Source organism: Chaetomium globosum, genomic scaffold, assembly GCF_000143365.1.
Source record: "Chaetomium globosum CBS 148.51 scaffold_5 genomic scaffold, whole genome shotgun sequence".
Classification (NCBI taxonomy): domain Eukaryota; kingdom Fungi; phylum Ascomycota; class Sordariomycetes; order Sordariales; family Chaetomiaceae; genus Chaetomium; species Chaetomium globosum.
This window is the reverse complement of record NT_165980.1, coordinates 2045863-2059068: the sequence shown is the minus strand read 5'-3', so window position 1 is coordinate 2059068 and position 13206 is coordinate 2045863. Positions and strand designations below refer to the sequence as shown.

General features: G+C 55.6%; 7 protein-coding genes across 7 annotated transcripts in view; 3 read left to right on the top strand and 4 right to left on the bottom strand.

The window, feature by feature from the left end:
• Positions 1-32: 32 nt before the first annotated feature.
• Positions 33-1396, bottom strand: CHGG_07495 (uncharacterized protein; the record flags this gene model as incomplete). The annotated part of the gene is made up of 4 exons (XM_001225150.1): positions 33-481; positions 557-877; positions 1060-1215; positions 1297-1396. 4 exons carry the CDS (start codon positions 1394-1396, stop codon positions 33-35), a joined length of 1026 nt encoding a protein of 341 aa, XP_001225151.1.
• Positions 1397-2621: 1225 nt separating this feature from the next.
• CHGG_07494 (uncharacterized protein) lies at positions 2622-6962 on the top strand (the record flags this gene model as incomplete). Its single annotated transcript, XM_001225149.1, has 11 exons — positions 2622-2832; positions 2891-3124; positions 3180-3854; positions 4025-4141; positions 4192-4451; positions 4842-4861; positions 5020-5099; positions 5172-5784; positions 5864-6325; positions 6414-6613; positions 6847-6962. 11 exons carry the CDS (start codon positions 2622-2624, stop codon positions 6960-6962), a joined length of 2988 nt encoding a protein of 995 aa, XP_001225150.1.
• A 165-nt stretch (positions 6963-7127) lies between these two features.
• CHGG_07493 (uncharacterized protein) lies at positions 7128-7949 on the bottom strand (the record flags this gene model as incomplete). Its single annotated transcript, XM_001225148.1, has 1 exon — positions 7128-7949. One exon carries the CDS (start codon positions 7947-7949, stop codon positions 7128-7130), a length of 822 nt encoding a protein of 273 aa, XP_001225149.1.
• Positions 7950-9473: 1524 nt separating this feature from the next.
• CHGG_07492 (uncharacterized protein) lies at positions 9474-10703 on the top strand (the record flags this gene model as incomplete). The annotated part of the gene is made up of 1 exon (XM_001225147.1): positions 9474-10703. The coding sequence occupies one exon, from the start codon at positions 9474-9476 to the stop codon at positions 10701-10703; it is 1230 nt and encodes a 409-aa protein (XP_001225148.1).
• A 646-nt stretch (positions 10704-11349) lies between these two features.
• Positions 11350-11796, bottom strand: CHGG_07491 (uncharacterized protein; the record flags this gene model as incomplete). Its single annotated transcript, XM_001225146.1, has 2 exons — positions 11350-11452; positions 11606-11796. The coding sequence occupies 2 exons, from the start codon at positions 11794-11796 to the stop codon at positions 11350-11352; spliced, it is 294 nt and encodes a 97-aa protein (XP_001225147.1).
• Positions 11797-12157: 361 nt separating this feature from the next.
• On the top strand, positions 12158-12463 carry CHGG_07490 (uncharacterized protein; the record flags this gene model as incomplete). The annotated part of the gene is made up of 1 exon (XM_001225145.1): positions 12158-12463. The coding sequence occupies one exon, from the start codon at positions 12158-12160 to the stop codon at positions 12461-12463; it is 306 nt and encodes a 101-aa protein (XP_001225146.1).
• Positions 12464-12715: 252 nt separating this feature from the next.
• CHGG_07489 (uncharacterized protein) overlaps positions 12716-13206 on the bottom strand; it is a gene marked incomplete at both ends in the record, with an annotated part of 950 nt that continues 459 nt past the window's right edge. The window contains one exon of the mRNA XM_001225144.1: positions 12716-13134. Within this exon, the coding sequence (XP_001225145.1) occupies positions 12716-13134 (419 nt within the window). The remainder of the gene's footprint in view (positions 13135-13206) is intronic.

The following is a 13206-nucleotide window of genomic DNA, read 5'->3' as shown; positions in this document are numbered from 1 at the left end:
AATCGCCATGGGTATCCACGGACTTGTCGATATCAGGACACCGCCAACGGGCACAAAAACGAAGCGGGATAATAACGTCGCCGCCTGGACTTGTGCAAATGCGTTGGTTCTGAATCTGTGTCAGTCATGAGGACCAATTTCCGGTGGTGAATCACATGCCTTTGCTCTGCCGGGCAGATGTCAGCGACGAGAACAAAGGAAACGGATGAGAAAGTCGCGGCGCCCCCGCCGATAAGCTGCCACAGTCCACCAAACCACACAGCTCGCACCGGTAAGGTGTCAAAGAACCAATCTAGGCAGTTTAAAAAGGTTAGATTCCGGGGTCCAAAAATCGAAGCTAAATGGCAAAGAGATAGGGGCAGCTCACAGACGACTCGGATCCAGACATCGTTCAGGAAGCAGCCCACGATGGCGAGCAAAAAGATCTTCTTACGCCCGACACGGTCAGCAAGCGTACCGTAGGGAACGGCTAGAATCATGCCTAGAGTTGAATTATAAATGATACATTGCTAGTCAGCAAAGATGTGTGGAATCGTGTACATCGCGCAGCCCGTACCAGGGAGAGCCTCAAAGACATCCTTCCATGCATTGATATGCGCAACTTCGCTTTGGACGGGTTCTATTTTGCATTCGTCACCAAGACGCGAGGGCAACCATGGCGGAGTGCTGCTGGCATAATATTTCGCACAGACAATATCCTGAAGAATCGCGGTCTGGGGGGCGAGGGTAATATGGCTTCCCATGTTGAGGATAAGCAGAGCGGCCGCGGTGGACAGGATAGTGCGCAAAGGGCTGGGGCGGCCAGTCTTGTTGTCATTCTTAAGGACTGGTGTTTGAGAAACGGTGAGATGGGGACCCAGCAGCCTGGTTTCTTCGTCTGTTTGATTGTCATCCATTTTGTTCGAAGCGAGTCACGCGTTGTGGACTGGAGGCCTGGCGGAGGTTGCGATATGAAGTGTGAATATAAAGCCAAACAAAAAGCCAAAAATTGCGTTATGGGTGTCGACGGCAGATTTGCGTGACCCGGGACTACGCGCGGTCACTGGTCCGCAAACAGACCTGGACTCTGCTGCTGTTCTGCCACCCGCTGGTTCCTATTGGGTGGCGTACGAGGCGGGCTGGTTGTTTCTTGTGTGGCACCTTCCGGATCTAGGAAACAACAGGGAGAAATCTGGACCAACATGCCAACATTGCCCACCTGGAATCCCCCGATACCTGGTAAAGCGGGGTTTAGGTACGGACCTTACGATGGTTAACCACCCTGCTCCGAAAGCTTCCCAACGACTCCAGACCTACCTAACTCATGTGCCCGCTGTTCAACATCGCGAGCCAAAGTTGGGTCGAACTTTTGGTCTTGCAAGCACCACCTAACCGCCAACGACGAGTGCTGCGGCATCACGGGCGACTGCAAGCGACTGCAGCCCGGCGAGTTTGGGCGGAATGGCAACTTCTCCGTTACTGGGCAGCTGCCCACTCGATGCGGACGACCAGTTCGGCCCCCGAGTAAACGTCATTTGCCGCGCTTTTGACTTCACGCTACAGTTTGAAGATGGCTTTTTTATCGCTCTCCCCGCTGCCGTCTTTCTTCTTTTTGTGCTGCCGCGGCTCCTGACGCTATGGAAGATGCCAACCAAGATGGCTTCTCGTCGGCTGCTGGCGTGCAAGTTGGTAAGAGATCCCAGTCTTTCAAGATGACACGAACAAGTGTCGCCCCTGGCGGGCGTTCTGTCGACCTCGCTAATAGTTTTGTAGGTTTTGCTTAGCTTCCTTTTCGGCCTACACCTTCTTTTCCTCCTCCTTGGGCCTCGCACAAAGCTCTCCCTCGCCGCGGCATGCCTAAGCACAGCGGCAATCCTGGCAGCCATCGTCCTATCCTTTATTGAAGACCGACGCTCCGTCCGACCCTCGGATTTGTTGGTTCTGTACTTTTCCGCATCTACCATTCTCTCCATACCACGACTACGCTCGCTTTGGCTCATCACCCTTCCCTCCGCCGCAGCCGGCAGGGTGATATGGACCATCATCTTCATCCTCACCGTGGTCGCCGTTTTTCTCGAGTCTCTAGGAAAGACGATGTTTCTACGGCCGGCCTTTCAACACAATGTCACAAAAGAGCAAGCTGCTGGCTTCTGGAGTCGAAGCTTCTTCGTCTGGTTACTCCCGTTTTTCCAAGTCGGGTACTTTCAAATACTCAGTCTCGGAGATGTCCCAAGAATCGACAATGATCTTGCTGAGGAAGCCGCCTGGACACGCTTGAATGCATGCTGGCTTCGTACTGCAGGCCGTCACCGCCTAATTCGCGCCGCCTTCGCCGCAAACGCGTTGCCTTTCTGTTCTGCGGTTCTCCCACGCCTTGCTCTGTCCGCGTTCGTCCTTTGTCAGCCATTTCTCATTGGAACCGCCGTCTCCAGCCTCGCAACTCCAGCCCTAGAGGGCCAAGAGCAGTATGGTCATGCTCTGGTTGGCGCATTCGTCTTTACGTACCTTGGCATCGCTGTAAGTGGCCTTCCGCGGTACAATAATGTTCACTATGGTTGATTACGTCAACGCAGGTTTCACGGGCCATATATTGGCGCCAGACAAATCGCATGATAACAAGGATACGATCAGGCCTCATCGCCATGGTATATCGGCACACTACTGCCCTGCGGGCCGTGGACGTTCAGGACTCGGCGGCAATTACCTTGATGGGTACGGATGTGGAGCGCATTGTACAAGCATTGAGATTCATCCATGAAGTCTGGGCATCGATTCCTGAAATAGCCGTTGCCGTCTGGCTTCTGGCTCGTCAAATGTCCTATGCTGCGTTTATGCCACTCGTCGTTGCTTTAGGTCAGTCCGAAGACTCTTTCGTGCAAATCTCGGTCAACCCTGCTAATACCATTTCCAGCATCCGTAGCTGGAGCATCATTCGTCGGGGCGCGGTCTGGCCCTGCCCAAAAGGCGTGGAACGAGCGCGTTGAGAAGCGAATCGCAGTCACGACCAAGATGATCAGCAGCATGAAAATTGTCAAGATGTTGGGCTGGTCAGAGGTGCTGGGTGATATCGTTCGTGACTTGCGAAAAGTTGAAATACGCACCTCGGAGAGGTTCCGTTATCTCCGGATCTGGCAGATTCTGTTTGGTAAGCCATGGTACACGTACATAACAGTTCTTTCTTAAGCTGATAATATCTTCAGGAAATGCGCCTACCACGCTTGCCCCCCTCGCAACCTTTGGCGTATATGCCATCATTGCGGCTGTCAAGGGAGACGAAAGCCTATTATCAGCGCAGGCCTTCACCTCGCTTGCTCTCATCAGCCTCGTCACAAGCCCCCTGATCACCTTCTGTCAGGCCTTGCCATCTTGTATTCAGGCTGCGGCATGCTTTTCGCGTATCGAATCATACTGCTCTCGGCAAGCGTTGTCTCCACGCATGGACCCTTCAGGAGGAGCCATTGAAAGCAGCATTCCGCTAAGAGACCGATCGTCCACACGCTTCGCTTCGGGGAGACCAGGTGATGTTGTGGCCTCGTTTTTGTCAGCCGATATATCTTGGTTGGCAGATGCCACCGAACCTGTGCTGCGCAACATCAATCTAAACGTCAAATCCGGATTCACAGCAATTGTCGGTCCGGTCGGTTCGGGAAAGTCCACACTGCTCGAGACTTTAATAGGAGAAACCATCATCACCCGAGGGCGTGTCGAGTCCAAAATATCCAAGGTTGCCTTTTGCTCGCAGCTTCCCTGGATTACTGACGATACCATTAGACATAATATTGTCGGCACAGCCAACCCCGAGTTTGACCCCAAGTGGTATGAGTTTTCTGTTGCGTCATGTGGACTTCAACAAGATCTAGCAGGGCTACCTGTTGGTGATCAGACCGTCGCAGGGAGCAATGGTCTGGCCTTGAGTGGAGGACAGCGGCAAAGAGTGGTTTGTTACCAAAATCCTTCAGGAGAATGCCATATGTTGTTAAGACTAACATCCCGGTAAAGGCACTTGCTCGCGCTGTTTACGCACGACTTCCCGTCATTATTCTAGACGATGTGACAAGCGGTCTCGATCCCACGATGGTCAACTTCATTCTCACCCAGCTCTTCGGTCCTCAAGGCCACTTTCGCAAATCCGGCACATCTGTTATACTTGCCACACACAATAGTAAGTGTGGACCGCTTTTGCAAGCCAGGTCTACAGCTAAGTGAATACAGGGAGCGTTCTTCCGTATATGGATGAGATCATTGTCATGGACAACGGCGTGGTGATCAATTCGGGCCCGTACAGTGAAATCCGATTGACAATGCCCGAGCTGGCAAGGTCTGAAGATTTCACGGATGAAAGCAACAACATAGACGTGGCGGGACAAGACGGTATCCAGAATGAATCGACCGCGAGTGCACTCAAGCTTCACCCAACAAACATCAGCAGCGAACCCGCAAGAGCTGGATCTGCAGCGGCGCCAAGGAAGCTGGTCTGTCTACGCGTATTATTGTCGGAGTGCTGGAACTATGCTCACCGTCTTTTGGGCTGTTTTTACCCTCGCCGGGGCTGTGTCCTCAAATTACATGAGTATACTCTCTACATCCCAGGAACGTATTGCTGCCCAAACCACTAACTTTATGATCAGCAATCTGGGTTGAAAGATGGTCGGACGCAAATAGCACCGCCCCTAACCAGCAACTCGGCTTGTACCTCGGCATCTACGCGATGTTGAGCGGGATAGCTACGCTTTGCACGGCAGGCGAATGCTGGTTTGTAAAACCATGGCACCATCCGAGGACGTTGGCTCAACTGACGATTGTTTGAAAGGATATTCATCATCGGCATTATCACGAAGACTGCACTACACCTACACATTGAGCTCTTGCATGCCGTTTTAGCGTACGTTGAAAACATTTAGCTTTCCCAGAACCGCACTAACGACGATTTTGCTCAGAGCGCCCTTCGCATTCTTCCAAAGCACCGACACCGGCTCCATCGCAAACAGGTATTGTACTGTCCTGTCCCTTCGCTCTTGGCTGGTCTCCCATCTCTGACAGACATCATGGACATAGGTTCAGTCAAGACATGGACCTCATTGACATGACGCTCCCCTCGAATGCCATTCAATTTACATCAGGTAAGTGTATTCTTGATTCCGTCTGGCAGTGCCACTCCATGTCGTCCCGCTTATTGAAACGTTGATGTGTAGCCGCGGCGTACTGCCTCGCGCAGCTGGTTATCCTCTGCGTTCTTGGCAAATACCTGGCAGCCGTGGTTCCTATCCTGGCCGCAGTCCTCTTCGTTGTCCAGAAAATCTATCTTCGCTCCTCTCGGCAACTCCGTCTCCTCGACATCGAAGCCAAAGCGCCCCTGTATCAGATTTTCATTGAGACGATTCGAGGCATTCCGACCATCCGGTCGTTTCACTGCCAAGACCTGTTTCACAGCAAGCACCAGGCGATACTCAATGACGCTCAGAAGCCGTTCTATATGCTGATGTGCATCCAGCAGTGGCTCGCCCTGGTGTTGGACTTGATTGTGGGCGCAATTGCGGTCACGATTGTTGTGATCGCAACATCCTTGTCTAACAGCATAAGTGCCGGTGCCATCGGCGTCGGCCTTGTCCTTATATTGCAGTTCAACGAGATGCTTACGCAAACGCTCCAATCCTGGACGAAACTGGAAACATCGATCGGAGCTGTTGCGCGGGTCCAGAAATTCGTCGCAGATACCCCTTCTGAACCTATCGGGACGGCGGTCGTGCCTGCTGGCTGGCCTGCGCGAGGGGCGATTAGTTTCAACAAGGTCGTTGCCGGCTACCCGTATGCGATGCATCCCCTTGCCACATGGTGGTGGCTGAAACCATTTCTTCTAGCCGTAGGGCGCTGACATGTCCTCCAGATCCAACGACAAGCTCATTCTGTCCGACATTAGCCTGCACGTTTCTCCCGGCGAGAAGCTCGCGGTTTGCGGAGCCTCAGGCAGCGGGAAGACGTCGCTCATCATGACGCTATTGCGCATGACGAACCTGCACCAGGGCGTGATAACCATCGACGACATGGACATTTCAAAGCTGGCCGGGAGCGACGTCTGTGCCAAGATCAACGTTGTTCCCCAAGAAGCGTTTTTCCTACCTGGAACCATCCGGTTCAACCTCGACCCCCAGGGGCGTGCGGCCGACGACGCTATCGAGGCTGCAATTCGCAGAGTTGGGCTCTGGGGGCGGATTCAGAGGGCGGAAGCGGGACTGGACATGGAACTGCTTGCGTCCGAGTGGTCCCAGGGCGAGATGCAGCTCTTGTGTCTGGCGCGGGCTCTGCTTGTGCCCAGCAAGATCCTGATCTTGGACGAGGCAACAAGCAGGTATGTACAAAGTTGTGCACACACCGTGCAACCGCCTTCTGGCGGCCTTGTTTTATCGAGAAGAGGCTGACGGTATTTGTTTGTACAGTGTCGACGCAAAAACGGAGGCGATCATGCAGGAGGTGATCGACAGCGAATGGCGTCAGCACACGGTCATCTCGGTGCTCCATCGGTTCGCGCACATCAATCGGTTTGACCGTGTAGCTGTTCTACGCTCCGGTCAACTCGTCGAATGTGACACGCCACAAGCGCTGTTGAGTCGCCCGTCTGAGTTCTTGGAACTGTACCGTGCGTACAACAGCGGATTCTAGCGACCATGCGAGGCCGATAGCCTGTTGGGAAGATAGGACCATTCTGTGATCTTTGTCTCACTTACATAGTAAATCTTTACAGTCACTTCGGTTAACATCCAACCCGAAGTCGACGGGGCCATAATATAGCGTCCTCAATCCACTCCCCTACCAGAGCTGGTAAAGGCCATGGTGGCCGATGAACTGAACGACAAGAACACCAAATTCAAGGGCGAGACATCAAGCTCAAAGGCGGCACGGCGGGCCTCGAGGGCGAGACCGAGGAGTTGGACAAGCAACGGGAAGGCAAACGACGTCGGACCGAGAGCTCGGAGGACAGCAAGTGAGAACGAGCGCCCGAGGAAGCAAACCGCCAACTTACCAGGGGAGCTCAAGGAAAGAGGAGATACCCGATTGTGTAACGACTGGTCCTCAAATACAAAAATACCAAGACCTAATTTTATCCAACCAACGCCTAGCATGCCATGCACAAAACCCTCACTCAGCTCTCCTTACATCAAAAGCAGACCACCACGCTTCGCCATATAAACCAGCCCCAGTGTGCCTGCGGCGACGACCCATCGCCCGTATATCCTCTTGAAATTTGTCCAGTGCTGCATCCTCCACTCCCTCTCCATATTCTTGAATGCTACCGCCTCGTTCAGGCGCGGGAACGGCTCGTCGGGCACCGGCTTACCCAAGAACTCACACAGCGGCCCCCACCCGTCCGCCAGCCGGAACTCCAGCACCTTCTCTTTGGGCACCATCTTCCTAACCATCTCATAATGCCACACATAGCGCTGCCTCGCGTTGGCCTTGGCCTCCTCGCCGGTCCGGGCGCCATAAAACCCCTGCAGGAGCTTCTTGCTGGCGGGCCCCGCGCAGGACCCGATCATGGGCTCGACGACCTCGATGAAGAAGGCGGGGACGGCGCCAAAGAACATGTCGAGCGCGGCGGCCGTGCTGCGGTACCAGGCGTCCATGTCGCGCTCGACGAGCACGACCTTGGCCTCCGGGTACGCCTCGATCAGCTGCGCGGCGAAGAGCGGCGCCAGGTCGGTCACCGCCTCGCACGGCCCGAACGCCGCGTCCCAGTCCGCCCGCGTGAAGGGCTTGCCCGTGTAGGTGGGTAGCGTCGGGAAGGTGGCGTCGGCGGCGCGGGAGAAGACCGCGAAGTCCGAGGGGTAGGTGAAGATGGCGTCGATGCCGTGGTGCACGTCTTGGTAGCCGAGGATGCGGTAGGCGGCGGCCATGGAGGCCGTGCCGGTTTTGGGCATGCCTAGGGAAAGGATCTGCATTGGCCTTAGGGGGCGGGATTCGCTGACTGGTGGCATGGTGAAGGTTCGTCTTGGAGTTATGTCAGCGCCCTGTCAAGTTGAGCTGGATCTTAGACGGAGGAGGGAGATAGGGAGGGAGAACTTGGGTCGGCGGGAGGTGATATACGACTCGGGATGTGTCCACCGATGCGGGAATTATGCCCTTATGTACTCGGAGCACTGGAGGCTAGAGCTGCGTCGGTATGAGCTGAAGGCATGGGGCGGGAATCGGGGTGCTCCCCCCCGAAATGCCATCTCACTGGGGTCCCATTGAGGCAAATCCCACTGCCCGGAGGATCGGGCTCGCTGATTCACGCAGGGGACCGGTGTCAAATCGGTCCCGTGGACCAGGTTCGGACAGCTCGCTGCCTTGCATCCTGGGATCAGGCTGTCAAAGCACAGACAGATGCCGCCTGGTACCGTGGGCCGGTGTCGGGGAAGAAGTTGAGGGCGCAGATGTGATTGGTTTCTCAAGCCAGGAAGCGGAAGGTCTTCGGTTATCTCATATTGCAGTCACAGACCAGGTGACCGTGCGCGGTAATTTTCTGGAACGCGGCGGGCTTCCAAAATTCCATTTCACGCAATTGTTGACCGGGAAGGTCAGCCACCTTCTACGCTAACAAGGGCACCTCGGAGACGCCGCTACTTGTGCATACAGGCGGTCAAAATCTTCAGCTTCCAGAACCTAACGTACTTAGTTAAGAGGCCCGAGAACGGTCTTGGAAAGGGACATCTTCACATGTTCCTCGAGCATTCTTTTGTGCAGGGAATGATAAAGATCACCAGAAAATTCCAGAATACTTGACAGGCTGACAGGATCGACATCCCCATGTTGGTGGGGTCGCATCAAATGGCGGAGCTCGACGCTGTTTGGCTGATGAAGCGAGATCTGGGACAGCAACACAGCAGTTCCGATCAGTCGGACCGGTGGGTCCGGCGGGTCGAGTGATGAGCACGGGCTCAGCACAGTTAACCACCCGCACCATCGGGCCGTGAGGTGGTGTGCTCAGGCAGGCAATCAGCCTAAAAATAGTTAGTCTGGTAGGAAGAAAAATTTGAGTATATAAATGTACGAATACGCCGAAAATGAAATTCGGATCGTCGTCGCCAAGCTGAAGTGGCTTCAAGTCTGAGTGATTTGTGGTCCGTTGAGTTCGGCTTCTCGTTGAGTCGTTGCTGTGTCCTGGCCGTCCCAGCAAGGCCCCCATACGCCAAGTGTTGACGTGTCTCGGCTCCAACGCTGGAGAGTGCTCACGTGCTGTCTGAGACAATGACGTTTCTGAGCCATAATCGGTGCGCGGTTTCTTGAAACCCCACGAAGGGTGGCTCGTGCGAGCTGATTTCCCCAATTGGATTTTATGTGCGACTGTCTCGGCATCGGCCCGAGCTTGCCTTGCTGTGTACTCGCCCCCATTAACGATATTCCCAACTTGCTACTTGCTACTTCGTACAATGCCCAATTCACTCACAGTTCAATTAGCCAACCGAACGAGCTCCCACAATGTGCACGCCTTCATCACCGGGCTGGCCATCCAGCACAACATGGCCCGAGTCTTCCTCAAACCCGACGGCAGAGACCTCTACTATCCCGAGTCACCACCGCCAGGCACCATCCTGCAGCCACTCACCCAAGACTGCGCTATCCCGCTTGGCCCCCCGGGAAACACCGTCACTGTGACCATTCCACAGATGGCTGGCGGGCGCATCTGGTTCAGCGCCGAAAAACAACTCACCTTCCTACGGAATCCAGGAGGGCCTGGCGGTGGTGCCGCCCTCGTCGAGCCGTCGGTCCTCAACCCGAGTGACCCCAATGCCGATGTTGACTTTTCCTTCTGCGAGTTCACCCTCAACAATGACCAACTATTCGCCAACATCAGCTACGTCGACTTCGTGCCTCGCTTGCCCATCGCCCTGACCTTGCAAATCAAGGACGGCGCCGTGCAGCATGTGAGCGGGATGGCCCCTGACGGCTTGGAGAGAGTGTGTGTCGGGTTGAGGGAGCAGACCGCCAGGGATGGCTGGCCATGGGACAAGCTCGTGGTGCAACCCAACGGACACGACAAGCCGTTGCGGGTGTTGAGCCCGACACACGGCAATGCGGTAGGCGCGAGTTTCGACGGGTACTTTGAGCCGTTGGTCGAAGCAGCGTGGAAGAAGTACGCGGCCTCCGAAGAACAACCACAATCACAATCACAACCACAGCAACCAGAGACGGCCAAAAAACACCGCCTCCGCCTCTCCCTCCTCCGGCGCAAGCCCAACCCCAACCCAGCATCACCACCCCCACCAACCCTCCAACCTCAATCCACCACCACCACCACCACCACCCTCCGCATCAACACCCAAGCCGCCGCCGGCATCCTCACCAGCCACAACCCCCCCTCCCCCACCAACCCCCTCCTCCACATCGGCCCCGAAACCTTCACCCGCCCCAGCACCTTCGACATCCTCGGCTGCAACAGCGGGCCCTTCACCACGGGCGCCTCCCCCACGCGCAACGCCATCATCCCGCGCCTGGCCGCCGCCTTCCAGCGCGGCTGCATCGTCGCGACGGCCGAGCACCCGTCGGAGCCGGAGACGTTTTATGTCGGTGACGGGCCGGTGAATCATTATGCAAGAGTGGTGCATGAGTGTAATTTGGATGGGAGGGGGTATGCGTTTGCGTACGATGATGTGCAGGTGGATGGGGGGAGGGATCAGAGTGGGAAGGTGGAGGCGGGGGAGCCGGCCGTTTTGGTGGTGGCCGTGGGGGGGAGGGGAGCTGGGGCGTAGGCGTGGGGGATGGGTCGGTGTGGAGGGGGTTTGAGTTGTTTGGGTTGTTTGTTTGTTGGAGTGGGAGGGGGATAAGGGGTAAGGTGAGACGGGTGAGATGATGGCAATGCTTCCGATCTTGGGAGCTCGCGTGAGGTCATGCAGGGCCGAGCAGTCATCAAGATGTTGTGTCCCCCACAGCCGAGGTTGAATCAAAAGAAGGAGGGGGGCTTCGGTCGAGCGAATGTTTTGCAAGGTCGAAGGTCGAGTAACACGGGTGAAGGACTAAGGTGTTTTTGCCTGGACGTTAAAAACAGCGACATAACATTAATTGGTATGTTATAGGCTTATTCGCAAACCGGATGAACAGTGGCCTCCGTGGCGGCTTGGTAGCGGCCAGGCAACAACTTGAATTCTTGCATGAGTAGAGATGGCATTGATGGTTCTCAGCCGTGGGGCCCAAAATAGTACACACCGCCTCACGGCAACATGGACGAGAGTGAATCTAACCCTACGACGGTTCGCAATCTCTCTCAAAGACAGAGGAGGGGCTTAGCAGCAAAGTGTCAGCAACGACTGACAATAGTATCAAACACCTGCCACGATGAATCATTGGAAGTGCCTCGGCCGTCTCATTGAACCGTGATGCAAGATATTCTTTGCCCAATCACCTATTGCGGTAGCCATTCGCACCAGAGAACGGCGGAATATGACACCGATACGCCCAGTTTGGGGCCCAGCCGTCAATATTGACCGCCAAGCTCCCTCGGCTGCAACCCATTCATAGGACGGGAGCAACCCCAAGCCTTTTAGGGTTCAGCTCGGTAGTGGTGCTTACTGGAGCATTGTTTGTGCCAACCTTCCCCGGATTTTCCTACCAGCAGCCCTGGCTCCGCCACAACGGTTTTGAGGCCTCGGCTTACCTATCGCCCGCCTCGCGCCGCACCATCTCCCCGGTGGCGCGGGCTGCTACCATGGTTGGGTGAATGGGTTGCAGTGCCTGATCTAAACCAAGACCATGACACGGGCGCGGCGCAACTTGAGCCAACGACAACGGGTCAACGGCCTGTTGACGCTGTGATGAGAGTCTAATTTCCAATGTTGGACCGGCCATGGTTGAGGTGTAAGTCTCGTGGAAAGACTGCCCGAGCTGATGATCTCTCCTTACATTCCTGCGCAAGAGTGTGTGGACATCCGCACACGTTGGGCAAGAAGTTGGACGAGAAATGAATATTTAAAGGGTCGGTTGCCCCCGACTTGAAGCAGAATATTCACCAGCATCAACATCCACATCTCCAGCCCTCATAGCAACAACTCCAGCCTCAGCACCAACAACTCCAGCCTCGACACCAACAACCACCTCTTCACACACCAAACCCATCAAAACCAGCAACAGTGAGTTACCCCACGAGTCCAACCCTCACTCCACAACCGAACCTTCACTAACCCACCCCCTCAGAACCAAAACCGCCACCATGAAGGCCAGCAGCATCTTCCTCGTCGCCCTCCCCCTCGTCTCCGCCTGGAAGCTCGAGCTCTGGGCCACCGGCGGGCGCCATGTCACCATGAGCGGCACGCGGGACAGCGGCTGCAAGGACATCTCCTTCACGCCCGTGCTCAACGTCAACAAGGCCAAGCTCAACCCCTCGACCTCTCTCTACCCCGACCCCAAGACGTTCGAGCTCTATGTCAACAAGGGCTGCCGCGGCCTCAGCTACCGCAACGGCAAGGGAACCCACAAGATGAGTGCCCGCAAGATTCGCAGCTACAAGGTCTACTAAAGCCGACACTGCGGATTTGTCTGGCTGTATATAACCGGATGTGATGGAGTTGGGCGGAGGATTAAAGGGGTGTATATGGGACGGGAAAGGGATCGACGCGGGATTGGATTGGGTTGGGCTTGCTTTCTGGCTTGGTTTTGGGTTTCGTCTTGATTCACTTCTTGATTTGGTATCTGGCTTGGTTTTAGATTGCACACTCGTTCAACGTTTTGCGGTTTCAATGTACATGGTTCGCGAATATACAGTCCGATATCACTCCGCCGCCGCTGCCAAAAGCTGTTCCTTGTTGTCCTCAACATACTTCCGCAGATCCGTCAGTTTCAGTCCCCGCTGGTAGTTCAACGTCCTCTCCATCTCCCACGACACTCCAACCCCCGCCCCAAACGCATTCTGATACTTCAGCATCAGGTCCTCCGGCTCCTCCTCCAGCCTCTTCCTCAAAAACTCCCGATCCCACAACTCCCGCTTAAAACCCCCTCCAAACCCCGCCTCCACCACATCCGCCACCTCCCCATACGACAGCGTATCCCCCGCCACATACACCACCCTATCCTCGGTCCCCTCCGGCTCGAACACCACCTCGGCCACCGCCCTCCCAATCCCCTCCACATCCGTCACCGTCACCGTATTCCCCCACGCCCCCAACTCCCTAACCACCCTCCCCCAACTTTCTGCGCATGAGAAGGACAGCACCCCCGAAACCATCGTAGACGGGCCTAGCGTTCCCGACGACCACCTGGGCG